The sequence below is a fragment of the Phyllostomus discolor genome, chromosome 9 (assembly GCF_004126475.2).
Source record: "Phyllostomus discolor isolate MPI-MPIP mPhyDis1 chromosome 9, mPhyDis1.pri.v3, whole genome shotgun sequence".
In the NCBI taxonomy this organism is placed as follows: Eukaryota; Metazoa; Chordata; class Mammalia; order Chiroptera; family Phyllostomidae; genus Phyllostomus; species Phyllostomus discolor.
Window position 1 is genome coordinate 26,801,857 of NC_040911.2, and position 19,822 is coordinate 26,821,678.

Sequence of the window (19,822 nt, forward strand, 5' to 3'; positions counted from 1 at the left end):
TGTCAGGGAAGGCTTTAGGGGCCCTGAAGCATGAGGTCTTCAGCATGCAGAGATGGGGAGACAGGCATTCCAGGCAGGGGAACAGCAGGTGCAAAGCCAAGGGTGTTGCAGAGGATAAGATAAGCCTGGAGATGCGGGGCAGGCGGGCTGAGGGTGGGTTGGGCCAGACCACAGTGGTGTCCAGTGTTGCAGGAGGCATGGGTGAAAACGAAAGCCGTGTCCCTCTAGCCATGGCCCCTTCACATTATGGTCACCACCCCTGTGTAATGCCACTGAAATACCGGGACACAGTGTTTGCTGGGGAGGACTTTCCTTCTAGCTCCTTGTCTTTGATCTGAGCCTGAAAACCAGCAGATGCCTGAGTCCCCAGAGGCTGTCTGCCCATGGACAGGCCAAGGTTACTCTCAGGGCTGGTCCATTCCTGGCTCTGCCAGGGGCTGCTGGGTGGCCAGGAGTAGTCACTTTCTGTCTCTGGAGCTCCATTTCACCATTTCTCAGAAGGCTGGGCTGCAGAGTGATCTCCAAAGTCCTGCTGGCCGTGGATCTGTGAAAGAGGGACTAAAGCGAGGGCCTGGGGGCAGCTGGAGTTAAGACAAGGCATAGGCTGCCTGTCGAGGGTGAGGGGCAGGAGACTGGTGCGGCTCAGCTGCATGCGTGCTGATGGAACTCAGTCTACAGGCCTGGCCCTCAAAGGCTCCTTGTCTCTTTAAAGACAACAGACATAACATCTACATAAGGCAGCTTGCAGAACTTGAACTTGTAGCACAGGCCCCAAGTTCAAAGCAAGTGTCAGCATGGGTGGAGTAGAGAGGGAAAACCTGAAGAATGGGGAAGGGCAAAGGAGAGAAGGCATGTACTGGGGGTGGTGGTGGGAGGTGCATAGGAGGAGAGGAGAAGGCAAATGCCCCTGCCTCTAGAGAGTGCCCCCTCTGGCTGGAGAGGAAACCTACCGGACACAAAGGAAAAAGCCTCAGACTGAACAGTATGGAGTATGGACTCAGGGAGCACTGAGGGGGAGAGGCTGTGGGGAGTATCTGGGTGGGGGTCCCAGAGGAGGTGTGGCTTAGCTTGGCCCTTCAAACTGGTTCCTGCCCCCAAGGAACTCATATCTAGCTGGGGACCATCTAGGAACACACGAATAGGGCATGAACTAGTGAACAACACACATGGTTAGAGGGAACGGGCAAGAAAAGGGTGACCAGGGCTTGGGGGGTCCTGCACCCAGAACTCCGGAAGTGGGTGAGGGAGCATGCTTGCGCCGGTTCTGGTTCTGAACGCGCCGTCAGCTGGCAGTCTGCCTGGGAGCCAGCAGTCCGGGGGTGAGGGTGGGGACAAGGGCCGAGGAGGTCCATGGCTCAGAGGGCTGCTTTGATGGTCAGACGAGCCTTGGGAGGGAGGAAGGAGAAAGGTGGGGGGAGAGAGGAGACAGGAAGGGAAGAGGAGGCAGAGAGACTCCAGAGCGAGCTCTCTGCTCCAGGGCGGAGCTATCTGGCAGCAGGGCCCTTCCCAGAGAACCAGCACGGTTGGTTCCGGCCCTGAAAGTCACATATCAGACCACGTCGGTGCCTTACAGCCTTCACTTTTGAGCTCATGCTTAGTTTCCACCAGCCTCTGATCAGAACCTCCGTTCTTACACGAATCTGACAAATGGAGCTATTCCTTCGCATGTCCTTCATGGGTTGGAAACCATTCCAATGACCACATTTAAAAGGTTAACTCATATGTGGCATATTATGCTTAAGGTGGCAAAAAACATGAAGTATCTTGGGGAGATTTCCATCTCAAAGAGTTAAAATTGAGCATTTGGGTTATTTAAGAAGAAAAATGTAAATCTTTAGCTACCTGGAAGTTTCAGGAGCCCAAAGGCCTCAGCTGTGTTCAGAGTTTCCGGGGCACTGAGGTTTATGACAGAGAGGGAGACAGAGAGGAAAGCAGAGGTGCTAGAGTCAGATGGTCTGGGTCTGAATCCTGGCTCCACCCCCTACTAGCTGTGTGGCTTTTGTCAGGTGACTTAACCTCTCTGGGCCTCAGTTTTCTCATCTGTGAAGTGGAGAGGACAAGCTATAGAAGTGGCGAGGCTGTTGTTGTTGCAATGAAGTGGGGAGCCTTTCATTTAACGAAGCTCCTGGGCACCCTGGCTAATCGTGGGGCCCTGCTCTGAAGACCCTCCTGCCCACCTAGCCCACTGGAGGAAGCAGAATAAATCCTGCCTTGATTTCTACCTTCAAGACCAGGGCTGAGTTAGAAGTTTGAGGCAGGGGAAGGTGGGGCCATTGGGAACCAGATGGGAAGGAGTGGCTGTAGGCCAGGGAGAAGGACAGGCTGAGCTGCCACCCATGGGTGCAGGAGGTGAAGTGAAGCTTCTCATCCACCTGACCCAGCACCCCTGGCGTGGCTGCCCTTGGCCCAATCCCCCTTTCCTCCCCTGAGTGGGGGCTGGGCAGGAGGGAGGCCCAGCAGATCCTCCCAGTTCTCCCTGCCACCACCCCTCCTCAGCAGCTGATTTCCATTGCTGATCAGGCCTATGTTTGCCCCTTTGACTCATCACTTCTGCCCCTGGAGCCCAGAGTTACGGGGCAGGCACCCTGTTACAGATCCATTTTGCAGAAAAGGCGACTGAGGCACAGAGAGGTTCAGTGACTTGCCCAAGGGCAGAGCAGAGACCAGAGCTCAGACCCTGGGCTCAGCAGCCCCCACTCTTCTCGGACTTGGATGAGACCCCCCTTCCTAACCTCGCCCCCACCCCTCCCTGCTGCCGCTGCCTAACTCGCTCACCTCTCCTCTGTCTCTCTCTTCCCCCACCCTGCCATCCCTCCTCCCCCGCCCCACCCCCTCCCCTCACCGCAGGGCCCGAGGGCTGTAACCTGTTCATCTACCATCTGCCCCAGGAGTTTGGGGACGCTGAGCTGATGCAGATGTTCCTCCCTTTCGGTAATGTCATCTCCTCGAAAGTGTTTGTGGATCGGGCGACTAACCAAAGTAAATGCTTTGGTGGGTAAAGATAACAAACCAACTAGCTTCACCTAGGACAGGGCGGTGCTCGCACCAACTTACCGGTGTCCAACTGCTTTTAACCTGCTCCTCCACACAGCTCTCCGCGCCCAGGTGCTCCCTGCGCCCCCGCCCCCAGCCGCCATCTCTCCCTCTTTCTCTTCCACTTTTGGCTTCTTGGCTTTCCCTGCGCACTCCCCGCCCAGCTCCCCGTCACCCCATCCCGCACTTCCCAGTCCGAGATAGGTTCTGCTCCCTGCTCCTAGTCTTAATTCCCACCCACTGAGGAGGGGGAGGAGCCACCTTGGGCAGCGGTGGGAGGGGGCAGCACGCAGAGTCCACCAGCAGCCCTTCTCCTCCCACTGTCAGAGTGGCCCCTGCGTGAACGCTGGGCGCGGTCCATGATCCTTGGGGATGAGGGCTGCCCAGCCGAGGCTGCTACCCTGCCTTCCCCTTGGCTTCCTCCGTCCATCTCTGTGTCCTGCCCCGACCCCCCTTCTCTGTCTACCCTGCTCTTTGCTCCCCTCCTGCCATCCAATGAGCTCCCTTTCCCCCACCCACCCCTCTCAGGCCACCAGAGCCACATTGTTGATGAGTCAGGAAGAGGAAATGGTCCCTGCCCTCAGGAAGCCTCAGATCTTAGCTTAGATGGAAATCACACCTACTCAACAGCAGTGAAATCTGCAAGGCACCAAGTAATGGAGTAATGAAAAAGGCAGGTGGCTATCAAGGAAGGAAGGAATGGACAAGGGCGCGGGGCTGGGATGAGACAAGTCACCGTCAGCGAGTGGGGAAGCTGGAGGCTTTGGGCAGAAAGGAGGGCTCAGGGGAGACCACCTGTGAGGGAGGGTCTGCACTGGGGAGGGTTTTGACAATTCAGATGATGATGCTTCATGTGGTGTGGCAGGCAGTGGGAGATGGTGGGAGGTCCTTGAGCTGAGAGGAAGAAAAGGAAACAGCTTTCAGGAAATTTTTCTGGTGGCAGGGTATTAGATGGGGCTGGGAAGGCTTGGGAGGACTTGGAGTATGGTTGTCAGATAAAATGCAGGATGCCCAGTAATACAGGAATTTCAGATAAACAATGGATGCATTTTTAGTATACGTATGTCCCAGATGTTACAGTCAATATGGCGCAAACATTGTTTGGGATATACTTATGCTAAACAAATATTCACTGTTTATCTGAAATTCCAGTTTAACTGTGTGCCCTGTGTTTTGATTTGCTTCAGGCCAGAAGTCCCACCTCAGCCCCACAGCTCTCCCCTCCATTCCTCCTTAGTCCCTCTCTCACCTCCTCTTCCACCCCCATCAGCCCTTCCTTCTGGGGCCAGAGCCACTCACAATTCACCAACGGGTGAGGAGTCTGGTCCCCAGAGAGCCACCCACAGAGCCCGAGTCTGCCAGGAGCTCAGTACCTCCAGGTTGACTCCTGGAGTCAGGGGCTGTGAGGACAGAACAGGAGCCTGTGCTGGCCAGGGAACCCAGGTCGCATGGCTGAGGGAGAAGGTGTGAGGGCACAGGAGCATCAGGGAGGGCATGTGGAGGAAATTCCAATTTGGGGACCAACTTGCCAGAACCACGAAGGGCTTGAGGTCTTAGAACGTGTTTGACAGAGCAGTCAGGCAGCATCTTTGCTCCTCTGTCCCTTCCCCTGGAAATCTGTGGCACTTCAGTGGCATAGAGTTGCCTCAGCAGCTCATTTCTCTTTGAGTATTGGGAAAACAAAGCCAAAGAAAACGACAGGGCTGCCCCCCTGCCCCCTGCTTGAGAAGTATTCTCATAATTACGTATGTAAAAACAACAAGCTGGAGATCCTTGCATTTGCTCTTTAAGTAAGCCTGCGATGGTACATGAAATCAAAGAAGACCCTACGAGCCCACAAAGCGCTGGCACCAAGGGCAGAGCAGGCTTGCTCTCTAGCCACACCCTTGGTGCATCTGTGCTGCCCCTGGCTGCCCCTGTGTCAGAGCAACCCAGCTTTTCTTTCTTTTTTTTCTTTCTTTCTTTTCTCTTCTTTAGAAAGAGAGAGAGAGAGAGAGAGAGAGAGAGAGAGAGAGAGAGAAACATCAATGTGCAGTTGCTGGGGGCCTTGGCCTGCAACCTAGGCATGTGCCCTGACTGGGAATTGAACCTGTGATCCTTTGGTTCGCAGCCCAAGCTCAATCCACTGAGCTACGCCAGCCAGGGCAGCAACCCAGCTTTTCAAAGGCATTTCCTTCGAGCCTCCCCAAACACTACCTGGCCATTAGCCCATTTAAATTGTCCAGGACCAAGGATTTTCCCTGCTTTATGATCTTCTGAATACCTCTACTCTGGCTCTCTTCTCTCTTCCTGAACGAGCTTCTGGTGCTATACATCCACCGTGCTTGCCCAGCCCAGAGGTTTCTCCTTAAGCCTCTCGGGTTCTGGTTTGCACCTGAGCCTTTGGCAACGCCCCCCCCCCCACCCCCCCAGGCCTTTTGTGTGAGAACCAACTCCAGCACTCACAAGCAGGTCGTGTCACTCTCTGAGCCGCAGTGTCCGCGAGTGTGAAAGACAGGGGCCTTAGCCGTCTGCCCTGGGGAAAGTTCTGAGTTCTGTGAGATGGTGTGTGTGATGGGCTTGGCCAGAGTGGCCCCTCAAGAAGTGCTAGATCTCTCTCTATTCCCCCAAAGATGGGCCGTTTTGTTGTAAATGTGGTCCTGTGTTCAAGTGAATCCCTCGAAGTTCCCACTTGCTTTTTATACACATAAATGGAATCTTCCTGAGGCTTTTGTGAGCACGTGCGCAGCACAAATTGTTGCTAAGATGAAGAAGGGCTGGGCGCAAACACCAAGGGGAACTCCTACCTGTGGTCTGGGAGGTAGGCACTTTCTCAAGGTGGGAGGAATGGGGAAGGGACTCCGGGGAAGGCAGACAGTAACCCTGGGAGAGGGTGCTCAGGGCCCTGCCAGTCACAGGCAAGCTCCCTGCCCAGATGCTGGCCAGTTAACAAAATTAGTCCAGGAAGAAAGGTTCTCTCGAGCCTGGAGTCCTTCCCAATCCCTGGGCCTCTGGAGACTCTAGATTCTTCCACCAAGTCTGGCCTTCCCTCCTCCAGGCCCCCTGTGCCCCTTCTTCCCCACTCGGTGGCTGCCCCTCCCTGTACACCACAGCACCCCCAGCCCCCTTTGTCCTTCTCCTGTCTCCTCCCCAGCAAAACCAGCCATCAGTGCGGGTATCAGGTAGCGAGGCAGGGTCACAGCTGGTCATGCTGGTGGGCCAGAGGAGGAGGGAGGGGTGTAAACTGCCACCCACAGTTAGGCTATCCTGTCCCCGCAGGGAGAGAGGCTGTAGTTCAACCACCCTCCTTTGTTTGGGAGAGCAATATAACAGACACATTTCACACATTTGAAAACTGGTCTGCTCTGCTAACCACTTGACTGGCCATCAGAGGAGATGGGCCAGGAGGGGGTGAGAGGAGAAGGTGGGAGGATTATTCACACTAATCTTCAACTACGGATAATCCTAAATCTCTCCTATCTATGTTGGCATATGGACTCATACAGATGTTGGTTATGTTGCTTTGGGACCAGCTCGGACCAGTTCCATCTGAGCTCACCCGCTCTCAAGTGCACTCATATGCATGTGCACACCCCCCCTCCCCCGTCTCTGATGGTGCGGTGCTGCAATAGCAAATATGAGCAAATGCTGGAAAGAGGCAAAAGGAGGAGAAAAGAAGCCACATGGGGAAGTGTCTGGGGCAAGGTCAACAGGGAGAAGCAGCCGCCACAGGGGAAAGCGAGGGAGGTACCAGGGACAATTAACCAAGGAGACAGCCTCTACTCAGTGGGTCTATCCCTTATGTGTCCACTGCTATTCTGGGACAAGCACCCCAAATGAGGCAGGTTTTGCAGGATGGCCTGGGAACTTTGCCAAGCTTAGTTTCATATATTTTGCAAGGAGATTTTACAGGAGAAATAAATAAAAGACAGATTTTACAGGAGAAAAGGCCTCTAAGTCAAATAAATTCCAGGAAATACTAAGTTAAACAAAGAGATAAAGTTTTATTTGTTGGAGAAGTTGGGGTGGGAGGTAGGTGTTTTTATGTGTGCCTTGAACTGTCCCAGAGGGGCCTGGCTCTAAGCTTACCTGACCACGGAAGCCCCTTTCTCAAGGAGCAGCTACTAGGGCCATTCTGGGAAATGCTGATGTAACTTGTAGTCTCCGAGGAGACGCATTCAGAGTTTCAGAAAGGTGACTTCTAAATGAACGTTGGGAACCTGATCCATCTCCGTTCAGAAACTTGGTGTTTCAGAAGGTGCCCGGGAGCCACGGATGGCTCTGTGTCCCATCCTGGAATGTTGGGAGGAATGAAAGGGTGAAAAAAACTTCTGCAGGTTCTCCACTGACTTTTTACTAATAGTGTTAATTTGTACTATTATTGTTATAATACTGTTATTATTGTTATGGGGGGATTATAGGGGACACATTAATTGGCCTATGCTTAGTCCAGGGCAAGAGCGCCTGCTCCCTGGGCTTGGAAGTGTACTAAACAAGAGGGAGCTGCCGACAGCCCCTGGGTAGGAGGTGGTGGGTTAACTCGAGTCGGTCTGGCTTGAACCCCAGTGTCCCCCAGGGGCCCGACGGGGGGACAGCCTCGGGCAGGACCGGGAGCGGGGTGGGAGGCCGCGAGGACTGCCCGCCTCCGCCCTCCCCTGCGCCGGGCGGCACTCGCGAAGGGGGCGGCCCCAAGCAGTTTTGTCGGCGGTGCCTCCCTCCCGCCCCCTCGCACGCCTCTCTCTCCCCAGGCCGGCACCCTGTGCCCTCCCGCTGCCAGGCCCCCTCCTGTCAGGGAGGACAGTGTCCAATAAACTCCACCCTCAGGTGTGTCCCCCTCTCCCACCCCACCGCAGGAGAGGGCTGAGGTGCGGGGGCCGGCCGGGGTGGGGGGCGGGCGCCTGTCCGAGCCCGGCCGCGTCGCGGGCTCCCCGCTCGCGGGAGAGGGCGCCGCCGAAGTCGAGGCGGAGCCGGGAGGCCTGACTCGGCCGCGCGGGGCGGCGAGGCTGGGAGCCTCCGAAGCTCCCACCCCGGGAGGACCCGGGCGCACGCGGGCTGGAGGGGGTGGGGGGGAGGTCGGCCGGGGCGGGGCCCTGGGGGCGGAGCTTCGAGCCCCGCCTCTGCCCGCAGGCGGGCGTGGGGGCAGGGAGGGGCCGCCCTCGGCCCGCAGACCTTCTCCCCACCCACCCCTCCCGGCCCCCGCGGCCCAGTGGAAACCCAGGCCCTCGTCCCTCGTGTCTCGCCAGGCTTCGTGAGCTTCGACAACCCGGCCAGCGCGCAGACCGCCATCCAGGCCATGAACGGCTTCCAGATCGGCATGAAGAGGCTCAAGGTGCAGCTGAAGCGGCCCAAAGACGCCAATCGCCCGTACTGAGCGCCGGCGGGAGCGTCCCCCGGGGGAGACTAGGACTCGCACAGGTAACCGGGGGCGGCCAGGGCGCGGGGACGGGGGGTGAGGGAGGGGACACCGGACGGACCCGCCGCCTCCCCCACCTCCGTGGGCTGGAGCCTCGGGGCTTGTGCCTTGGACCCGCTGCGCGCGTCTCCACCCTCTCATCGCCCAGTGCCTAGGGACAGGCGCAGAGCTGTGGTCATCCCAGAGACATGGGCATGGCTATCCCCCGGCCGCAGAGCCAAAAGGAGTTGGAGGGAAGCGTTCTGAGAAGGTGGGGCTAGGCATGGGCCTGCGTCTCCGAGGTCCACATTCGCAATCCTCTTTGCCAGGTGGCAAGCTCAGGGCTGGGAGAGTTTGGAGGCAGCAGAATAGGCCCTGCAGAAAGCTGTAGCCCTCTTCTGGGGCCTTCTCCCAGAATCCGTCTCTCCCTTCCCCAACTTTCCTGCTGGGAGGGCTGGTGGTTTTTAGACACTTGATCCCCTACCTCTCCAGTTCCTCATAGCTCAGTCTGGAGAGGAGGGACAGGACTTTTCAAAGGGAACCTTACCAAAGAACAAAACGGGCTAGGAAAGAAGCAGAGCATGGTGAAGGTGTAGCACCGGGGCCACTCACCCTACCTGCTCTACAGAGGCCATGATGAGCAGGCAGTCATCACCCCTTGTGCTCAGTCTGGGTCCTGCCTGGCAGCTGGATTTCCAGGCCACCTGTTCCCCTGGGGGAAGTGGCTCCCTGGGGAGGTGGGGAGGGGGGAAGCTGTGCCAGGACATCAGAAGTCCACTCCCAGCCTAGTGTAAGCTCCTGCAGGGTCAGCTCATTCTCAGGCCAGAGGCAGGCTACCCAGCCCTCTGCCCCTCCATTCCTTCAGTGTGCTGTGCACCAGGTACAGGCAGGTACTTGGGACTCAGCCCGGAGTCAGACCAGTAAGAATCCTTGTCCTAAGCAGGGGAGAGAGAGAATAAACGGTGACATATGATCAAAGAGTAAATTGTGCAAGGTGTCAAGAGTCGCTGGCTACGGTTAAAATCAGGGAGTTAGGGTAGGCCTTGTTGAGAAAGAGACATTCAAGCAAAGACTTCAAGACATGAAGTGGGGAGCCTTGTCAGTATCTGCAGGAGTGCATCCTTTCTTTGAGGGCCTAGCCTGGTGAGGGCAGGGTGGTGGGTTCAAGGAGCAGCAGCAGGCGGGAGGGGAGTAATTACAGGGGCACAGTGAGAAAGGAGGCCCCAGAGGTCAAGAGGACCACCTCATGGAGATTCCACAGGCCACTGTATGGATTTAGGCCTGTCCTTGGAAATGGGGGGCTGGGGGGCTGGGGGGCGGGGGCCACTGAAGAGCTCTGAGTGGAGAGTGATGTGATTAACCTGCATTTCAGCAGTACTGCTCGCTCCTGCGTTGATAGATTGCAGGGCCCAAAGCAGAGGTCTAGTGCCCGGACCGCTCAGCCCAGCAGGCAGCAGTTGATGTGGTGCGAGGGAGCCGAGTTGTAGACATGCTTGGAAGGCAGAGCCAAGGATGCTGTTTGTAATGAATGAGGGGTGGGTGTGAGAGAAAGAGGAGTCAAGGATGACACCTGGTTTTTGGCCCAAGTGACTGAAAGAGCAGGTTGTTGTGCCTGGAAATGAAGAGGGGTTGGGAGACAAATCAGGTGTGTGAGGGTTAAACATTCCAGGGGAGGTTCCGAGTCTGGAGCTAGAGGCCTGCAGTTTCCTATTCTCCCCTCAGATCCCACCGCTGCCAGCAGCACACTCTTCATCCAGCCAGGAGCAGCCGCCAGTACTCAGCTTTTACTGCAGGGGGTGGCTGGGCCTCTACCCTCTGCGAGGCTGGAAAACCAAACCCGCCTCTTGCCTCCTGAGTTCCCACTCCCTGCCCATCTCTGGCTTGTGTGAAGACACAGATACTCATGTTCACTCAGAGTGGGGGCCTCTCCCTGTGCCAGGCACTGGGCACCATGCTGGGTCACCATCCTGCCCACAAGGAGCCTCTGGCTCTGTGCACACACAGACCTCAGGACACAGCCAGCAGATGGGTGCATTTCCATAGGAGGGGTGGGGCAGCTCAGCGAAAGCAGCCCTTTCTAAGTCTAAGGCATGACTTGGGTCAGGGCACTTCCCCTCTTGGAATGAAAGCAAGGCGTTGGAGTCATCAGAGAGTTTTAAAGAGGGGGTGTGCTCTAGGGTAGTGCCCCAAGGTTGTGACGGGCCTCTGGGCTCTCCAAAAGCAGCCTGTTTTAGCCTCCTAGACCTCCATGCAACAAAAACCCAAACAAGAGTAGAGCCTTTAGGTGGGAGAAATTCCCGGAGGAAGGGATGAGGAAAGCAGATTTGTTGTTTGGGACATGAGGTCGGAAGTGGCCTTCAAGGTAGAGCCAGCTGACAGTCATACTTGGGATAGAGTAGCTTAAAACATCAAAGTGGGTTCTTCCACCAGAGAATAGAAAGGTGAGAACCACAGACTTTCCCATGGTTCTTATCACGCATGAGGCTCCATTCCTATAGGGAATAACTGTAAGATACAAGAATATAGCTGCAACCACCTAGACGGTACATAGTGTTATTAGTCCCACTTTACAGAGAGATCACCGGAAGTCACCTTCCCATCAGCTACTGAGCGGTAGCACCGTGATTTGAAGCTGGGGGCCTCGTTCCAGAGGCTGTGCTCTTAGTCCCTTTGAGGAAGGAGAATGGTAACCCCCACTGCTGTCGTCACCCCAGCCTCCCACCACAGAGTGTCCTGAATGTCAGAGGGACGTGTTGAGACATCCCACTTCTCAGGGGTCAGCCATCTGACTACCTCCTCCCTACCAACTCTATAATAAAGTTGGCCTTTAATTTCCATGTCGATGGCATTTAACATGGTACTTTTGGGCTTCCCACCCCAAGGCAGTCAGAGGCTGGCACAGAAGGAGGGGGCTTAGGGGACAGGCTTGGGGATTCCAGCGGGAAGTGACTGCTGTCCAGTTGCCAGTGAGGGAGGGAACAGCTGCAAAAGCAGCTAAAAACTGCATAATTTTACAGGTTAATGAAAGGGGTATTTACAGATGATAAATCCTAGGCGCTCCGAAGGGCAGGGCTGGCCTGAGTGGGGACTGAGGGGTGCGCTCTCACTAAGAGTGAAGAGGAGACAGGGTCGGGATCTCTGGCCCTTGGTCACCGCCGCAGTGAGGAAGGCAGAAGGTGCAGCAGGCCTGGTCGCCTGGGCTGAGTCAGAGTGAGAATGGGGCGGTTCTGGGGAAGGAGAGGAGCCCCAGCGGGGCAGCTGTGGGGGGTGAGGTCTGGCAGCGGTTCCCTGAAGTGAGGCTCTGGTGGGTGGAATGGGGTTGGGTCTCCGGAGAGTGTAGATCTCCTTCCCCTTTGGGTTCCTGGCCTTCCTGCTGCCCCTGGCCCTCAGGTTGCTGGAGCTCATTATTTTGTGCTAAATGGGAGTTTCTCCAAAAAATCTTTACCAGAAATCTAAGAGGAAGGAAACAGAGACAGGAGAAATGGGCAAAATCGTGGACACGGCCAGGGCTACAGCCATCAGCCAGAACACCCAAGTCCCTTGTCCTGACCTGGCATCTGAATTGGGTCAGCCTGGCCAGCATGTCCTCACCCAGGCCATGAGTTGGCGTGTCCCAGGCCTGATTCAGGCTCCCCCATGCCGGTCAGTGACCCACTGCAGGGCTGTGGTCTGTGAGGCTCTTCAGGAGGGTGGCCAGGAAGGGGTCCCCCAGCAGAAAGAGGCACAGCTGTTTCCTCGTGAAGAGAGTAGTCAGCTGTTCATGTAAGGAACTCCGGGGAGGCTCCCTAGGGGTTGAATGAGTGTGAAAGTGTGTTTGTGTGTTGGGACCAAATGAGTGTAAGAGATGAGTGTATGAGAAAGTTTCCCGGGGTGAGCATTAAGGAAGGGCTGTGTGGTAGGCAGGCTGGACTCCCTGGCACCCACAGTGCCAGGCACTGAAGGGCAGGTGGGGGAAAGCTGGGGGCAGGCAGAGGAGCACAGCAGAGTGGGGAGGAGTGGGTGCCTGTGAGGTGCTCGGGACTGGGAGGAGGGGGAAGGAGGGGCCCCCAGAAGTCCCTTAGTTGTACTTGCCATAGCCAACACCTGATGGCACTGCCCCCCTCCATTCTGAGGCCTCTTCTCCCACCCAAAGGGCCCTGCCAGTTGGATATCCTGGGTGGGCCTAAGGGCTGTGTTCCAGGGGGGTTGGTAAAGCAGGGGAGGGTGGCATGTCAGGACTCGGTGGGCATGCAGTGGGCCCTGGTCTGCATGAGGGGGGGCTGCTGCTGGAAGAGAGAGGGTCCGGCTTGGCCAGGCAGGTCAGGCAGGGGTGTGGGGAGGAAGAGGAGCTGGGAGCTCTTCTGTGAAGGCAGAGCTGGAGGCCGGGTTTGGGCTTAAAATAGTCACCTCTCAGCTACTTTGCAGCTTATCCACACTGACACTTCACCATCCTGGGCTTCCCTGCCACCTTCCCTTGAAGGAAAACAAAGCTGAGAGTGGAAGCTGGCTGCAGCTGCATGTAGAAGCCTGGAGGCCAGGAAGCTCTGCAGATAAACCTGGTGCCTGAAGGCTGCAGTGGAGGGGAGGGGAGCAAGGTCAAGGGTAACCTTGACAAGGGGATAGGCCTGGGGGCCTGCCACCACCCAGATCCCTGGCTGGGAGCTAAGGACCGTGAAGTTGTGAGGAGTGAAGGCGACCACTCAAAATGGGATTATTTGATGATGCTTGATAGAGAAGGGAATCTAGCCTTGGCCACCTGGTGCTGCACCGTTAAAGAGGCAGCCAGGGCCTGTGAGATGGGTCGGCCTAGAAAGCTGTACGTGGAGGGCTGTGGGGAATGGAGAGGGAGAAGGTGGAGTAGGGGAGGTCAGCAGAGTGAAGGTGGCAGCGGCAGGGACTGGAGACCAGGGCCATAGCACTCCCCTCTGGGGGGCTGTCCTGGTTTGTCTTGCCTACCCTGCAGGGTGCCCGCAGTCTTCCATATGACCTAACCGTGGGTCACCACTGCAGAGCCCTCTATGGGCCCCATGTGCCCAGAAGCAGCCTCACTTGGTCTACACGGGCCACCTTGGGAGCAAAGCAGAGGGTGTGAGGTGACCGTGAATTGAAATCTATAGTACCAGAGCATGTTTAGATTTCTAGGAACATTGATGTGATTTCCTCTAAATCTGAAAGCCAAATATGTTCATTTGCTGAAGGTTCTGAGGAAAGAGGGTTGAGGCAGAGCGAAAGGGCAGACAATCATAACATCGTACAGTGGGTTCTCCTGGAGCGGAAACACCCTTCTCTGGGGACGGTGGCCAAGAGGGACCCGAAGGGTGGGAGGGCTGTGTTGCTGCCAGTGAGGACTGTACTGTGACAGCAAAGTGCCTCATGGATGGACCTCATGGATCCAGCAGTCACCTTAGCCAGCCTCTGACCTACCTGGCAAATCAGGGTCACCCTGACAGCCCCCACCTGCTGGTCCACAGGCTGAAGCCACAGGAGGCTGGGGAGGTGAGGAGAGCTCGGCGCCCAGGGGAGAGAGAAAGAATCAAGGGTGACAAAAAGCAGAGATGTGCTCCCCGATCTGCTTGCTGGCCAAGGTGGTTCGAGGGGCTGTTCCATTTTTTTCTGGCCCCCTCGCCAAACCGCCCACGCCCCCCCCCCCCAACGCATGATGGATGCCCTTAGTGGCCCTGTGTGAGGTTCTGCTACTGTTCACAGTGTACCACGTGTCTGCATAAACAGCTGTGCGTGTACGTGTGTGTGTTGATGTGCCCATGTCGTTTGTCTGCCGGCTTCCTCCATCCTTTGAGTTCTTTTCAGTTCTCTTATGATTTGACTGCTGTTCTCTCATCAGAGCTTTTAGATTGATGCTGTGGTCTGGTGCTGTATAAGTATTTTTCCTTTTAATTTTGTTTTAACTTCTTCCTTGCCCTTCTTTACCCTCTACCCAACTCCCCCTGCCCTCCCACACTCCCCTCTCCCCTCCGCCCTGCCCTGCCTCTTCCTTCCCCCTTGCCCACACTCTTGTCCTCTCTCTCTCTCTTTCTCTCTCTCTACATATATAAATATATATATAAATCTTTTCTTCTTTTGTCATTCAATCAAATTCCAACAACCCAACCAGGGCCAGTCAAATCCACCACAGTCTCGCGCTGAGCTAGGAATAAAGTTCACGTAATCACATGAGAGTGGAGAAAACAGTCCCCCATCCGTAAGTTCAAATCAACTCAAAGTTCACAGTGTGACATGATGGCGTCATGTAACAAGGCTAAGAATCGGTTGCATGACAATTGCCGTCAAGTTTCGTGGAGGTGCTGTGATTGGAGCGTTTTTCTTGGATGTTGTATCAGTCGATGATTGGCCAGTCATGATCACACGTGCATTCTCTTGACCTTTGTGCTGCCACGACCTTTTTTGCTGTGCTCATTTTTGTTTCGTTCTTGGTGCTTGCAGTGGTTTTACTTTCTGTTGTTTGGTTTTTCTTGTTCAGCGTTTTTTATGCTTCTCTAGATGTCACATAGAGAAAAAAAAAACAAAACGAAAGCACAAAAAAAAAACAGTAAAAATAAAGATGAATTCCTAAATTATCGAACATGGGATCATTTAACTGTGCAAACCATTATTTTTTTTTCTTAAAAGTAACGAAAACATCTTAAAAAATGCGTGGTTGATTTACTTGCACTTGAAAATATTGTGATTTTATTTTTTTCTAGAAATTTGGGGGCCTTTTTCAATTGACACTTTCCTGGGTCTGGTCTTTTTCCAGTTAGGCCATTTTCAATCTCACTTCAAAAGAAAAAACAAAAACGAAATCTGTACAGTAACAGAATGATAAAAAAAAATTCTAAATCAAAAAAGTAGAGTATAAAGCCAGAGGCCTCTGAGAGAGAGCCTGGTATCAATTGTGAGGTTTGTATTGTAGCCACTTCTGCTAAATTCAATGTGGGGTGGGGAGGCCGGGGCCGGGGTTTCGGGAGGGTTTTTTGGTTGGTTTGGAAAAAACAGTCCTGACAAAAGCAAAATGCACTTTTTTGTTTACAACTGAAAAAGGGTCCTTGACAAGTGTTTTTTGATTTTATTATTATTTTCTTTGGTGTTGTAATTGTTTAGACTGCTGTGTACGGTTTGCTGTTTGTTGAATCAACAGTGTGAAAAACCTGCCAGCATGGATTGATATACGCATGACGTTGTCCCCTCGACTGGGGGCTTGGCAGTTCTAACTCTCTTGGTGTAACCAGTCACCCCCATGTATAAGTGGAAGCTGCTTGCTAGAATGGAGATGAGTCTCATTTGTTAATTCACAATGATTAAGCATTCTCCTTCTGATTCTAGTCAGATCATGATTTTTTCCCTTAAAAGCAAAACAAAACACCAAAAAGACACCATTCAAAAGAAAATCAAGAACTAAGTCTGATGATTAAATCCGTTCTAACTTCTGTTAGGATCTCCCGTCCTCCCCCTCGAAGTTCTGAATTTCCTCTAAATTCCCTGGCATGTATGAGAAAAATATTGTGTGTGTGTGTGTGTATGTGTGTATCTATACATATACATACACACATATCCATGTGTGTTCACATATGTGCAGGTGAATATATTCTACACATATATCCAGATATACATATATATACATAGCCTCGCAAATAGTTACTGACTTTGGGAAAGAAGTGGTTGGCTGGAAACTGGGCAAGGATTCAGCAAAATTCACATCAGGGATCTTTCTTCTTTTTGCTCAGTGGGGGAGGGGTGGGCCGGGCTGCTAGATATTTGCTGTCTCGTTTGCTAGGCTTCTGTATACATATTGTATCTGGGCTAGTCCCTCAGAGATCAGTTTAATTATGAATTCATATGCCACAGTCCCAAATTCTCCCCCTAGACCGGGCCATCCCCCAATTCAGAACTCTAAAGGAACCCAAATCGAGACCCCTCTCCCAAGCGCTAACCCTCAGCCAACAACCACCGCCACTAGACCTCCCAGAGGTTTCTCACTCTGAACAGAAGAGTCAATTTCTTCTTTACGTATCATGATCATGACTAATTCTCATACTGGTCTCTCCCCTCCCTCCCACCATCCCCCAGAGCTCCCCACCCCCCACCCCCAGGCAGGTTCCTTTTGGTGTTTGGATGCATTTCGTGTTTCCTCTCTTGGCTTAATCAGCCCTGATTTTCTTCATTTTAGGGCAGGATGCTGAACGGGCTACATTAAAAAACAAACCTCTCTCTCTCTCTATTTATAAATGAGAACTGTTGGATGACACCTTTGACATATCAGCCAATATCAATCAAGCTGAGGACTCCAGACACTCGGTGACTGTAACATTTCTTCAAGGAAAGTATAGCGTCTGTGGAGTTCAGAGGGCACGTGTTTGGGGGAAAACACATATGACTTAAAGAAGAAGATGAAGAAAAATGAGAAAAAAACACACAAAAAAGGCAACTTTTAAAACAAAATAACTTGAGACCAGATGGGGAGGCTGAAGGGCTGGGAACTGGAAAGAGACGCTGCTTACCGATCCGATCCCGGGGCTTTTCCAGCCCGTGGGCGCCTGAGGCAGGCTGGGGCGAGCGGTGTGGCGGGACCTGGTCCCCAGGGGGCGGCCGGGCGCCGCCGCTGAGCATCTCTATCTGTCATTCCTTTAGCTATTTAGGGACCAAAGGACCAAACTTTTTATTGCAGATGTGTAGCTCTACGTCACATAGAGGGGGATGGAGGGGAACCTCCTTCCTGCCTCCTGGCTGTTCTTGAAACAGCTTAGAGCGATTCTATGAAAAATGTAATAAAAAATTAAAAAAAAAAACAAAAAACTACAAAAACACAGAAAAAAAGAAAAATAATGCTTAAATGCTTTTAAAACAGCAAGATAATAGTTCTTTGATACTTCGAGAGGCGCTTTGATTACCCTCATTCAAGTCTAAGACACTTTCCTACAGTTTTCTGTATTGTATGTCTGGAGGGAGCTGTTAAGACGAACAAATTGGTGGATATTGGGGGAAAGCAACAAAAATATTAAAACTCACTAACCTTGAAGTGTGAGAAAACAGAGGGGAAAAAAGGACTCACGAGGCAAGAGAATTGTTGTGAAAAGTCTGTAAATGCTTCTAACTCTTCCCCCCCTCTTAAAAACATAATAGTTGTACAGAATTTTAAAAAGGAGAAGTTTAAAATACCTATATCATAGAAGAAAAATTAGAAGAAAGCAAAAAATAAAAAAAATAAAAAAGGAAAAAAAAACTTATAGAAGTTAGCGTTACTGCTAAAATCCCAGATGTTGTAGGACTGTACTTTCGTAGAGTTTAGACTGAGCATCGATCCCTTCTCCCCGCGAGTGCTGTGGGATGGCGACACCGTTGACCCCGAGGGCCAGGCTGACTGGCCAGACCGGCGGGCTCCTGGCTGCCCCCGCCGCTGGAGGCCCCGCCCCGGGCAGGAAGGCCCGCCAGCCGCAGCCGCAGCTGCCCTCGCCTCGCTTCGCTCCGGAGCCGCGTGCTCGCCGCTCTCCGCAAGCCCTGGACACCTCCTGCTTCACTCGCCTTCCATGCTTGCTCCAGAGACTTTCCGGGCAAGGGAGACCTGGGAACTTTCATCTTAAAACAACGAAACAACACACACACACAAAAACCTTAAACAAGAGAGAGAAAAATAAACAATCTTTGAAGAATTTCTGAAACTGTTTACAAGGAATTTTGAAAAACAGGGATGTTTAAATGATGCCGGCTCTGTTTTTCTGTAAATAAATTTGCATATTTTGTAGGACTTTTAATTGTAATGATAGAGAAAAAAACAAGGAAAACTATTTAATGAAAGCACGATATTTATCTTTGGTAAATGACTTTAGAGCAGTTAAAAAAGACATTGCTTAAAAAAACTCAGAATCAGAAAAAAACACTGATTTATTTAAGAACACATATATTTTAAAGTATAACATATTTATTATAATTTATTTGCACCGTTGGGAAGACTTGCTTTGGCGCTCTGCCTCGGTACCCTCCTCTCGCTGAGGTCCGGTTCGTCTGGAGGCCAGAGGGCTCGCGGACCTGCCATTTTTTCCCTTTTTTGTTCTAGAAAAACAATGACCTGGTTCCTCTCAGGCCTCCTGACTTTCCTTTCTTTCTGGTTTGTTGGTTCATTATTTTTCAATTTTTCTTTTTCTTTCTCTTGGCTCCTCCTTTTAGGATGTCCAGATGTTGTAAAAAAAAAAAAAAACAACAGCTGCAGTTCAGTACAACTGCTCTTTTCACACTCGACTCCCTAAAACTCCTTGTAACCTTCTGTAACTATTGGATGACGCTTTCTCCAGCTTAGCCCTAAATAAAGCACAGTTTAAAAAAAAAAAAAAGAAGACTCCTTTTCAGTGGTCTGTGCTTCTGGGAATCTCGCCCGCTGTGCCTCGCGGCCCCACGGCTGGCGGCGGAAGTAGCTTTGGCTCCACTCTCCTTGGAATCTGCCTGCCGCCCCCACTTCCAGCCCAGGCGAGGTGGAGGGCTTCCCGGGCGGTGATGGGGGCCATCCGAGGAGGTCCTGTCCCACACTCCAGAAACGTTTCTCTGCACTGGCGTGCCTCTGAAAGTCTTCAGGGCAAACCCATGTTTTTGGCTTCCTGGCAGGGATGGCCACAGGGCCCAGACACAACAGAGGGTCCACCTTTCCTCCCTCACAGGAGGAAACAGGCCACCTGACCTGAAGGCAGGTGGGGGCAAAGCACCCGGAGGCACTAGGAAGGGAGGCAGTGGAGGCAGGGACAACAGTTAAGGAAGAAGGATGAGGACACGACCCAAAACTTGCCACCAAGCACTTTGCTTTTGGTCCTCACCTCCCACTGGGTTGCCAGTTTGTGTGGCTAGAGGAAACCCAGGATCCTGGATGGCACCCTCAGGGTTGTGGCTCTGGTGGGAGGGAGCGCAGAGGGGGTGGGTTTCTGGGGTGCTGCCCACCTCTCTCACGACAGAGTGTGTCCAAACCCTGACGCCACAGAAGGTTTGAGAAGGAAGATAATGCAGCGTGAGCGGCTCTAGATGAGGAAGGTCATGAACTTGGACTGGGGGAGGGGAGGTGGAGAAGAAGGAATGGAGCCGTTGCAGGTGATGCACAGCAGCCACAAGCCGGCTTCAGGCCCCATCCTGGCCCATCTCACCCCCTCCCCACCCCCAGCCTGCAGCCCTGCAGCCTGGTCTAGGCATGGGCAGACTCCCACCCAGCGCCTCCTTTTCCCTCTGTGTAGGGGGCAGGGAAGCCCTGTGGTTTCAGATGCCTGGTTGGGGAGACAAAGGTCTTTGTCTGCCTGTCTGTCTGTGCCCCCTTCTGAGGGAGAGTGGGGAATGGCTTCTGCCCTCACCTGTCTTCTCTGAGGGAAAGTGATGGAGAGCCGAGCTCAGAGCCCCAGCTACAGAGCAGCACCTGGAGCCCTGTGTCCCATCTCTCCTCTCTTCCCAGGGCTGGGCCCAAGTCCGTGTTTC

The 19,822-nt window shown here is 53.4% G+C and overlaps 1 protein-coding gene across 50 annotated transcripts in view; it reads left to right on the plus strand.

The window, feature by feature from the left end:
• CELF4 (CUGBP Elav-like family member 4) overlaps positions 1-18,705 on the plus strand; it is a 296,661-nt gene extending 277,956 nt beyond the window's left edge. For 17 of the 50 annotated variants that reach the window (XM_028523829.2, XM_028523830.2, XM_028523825.2 and 14 more), the window contains exons 11-13: positions 2,848-2,931; positions 8,256-8,427; positions 16,548-18,691. In XM_028523829.2, the coding sequence (XP_028379630.1) occupies positions 2,848-2,931; positions 8,256-8,383 (212 nt within the window). In that variant the 3' untranslated portion in view covers positions 8,384-8,427; positions 16,548-18,691. Of the gene's footprint in view, positions 1-2,847; positions 2,992-7,760; positions 7,837-8,255; positions 8,428-14,495; positions 14,583-16,547 lie in introns of all 50 variants that reach the window. The other 33 variants (XM_028523835.2, XM_028523836.2, XM_036009123.1 and 30 more) reach the window with 4 other exon arrangements.
• The last annotated feature ends 1,117 nt before the right edge of the window (positions 18,706-19,822 follow it).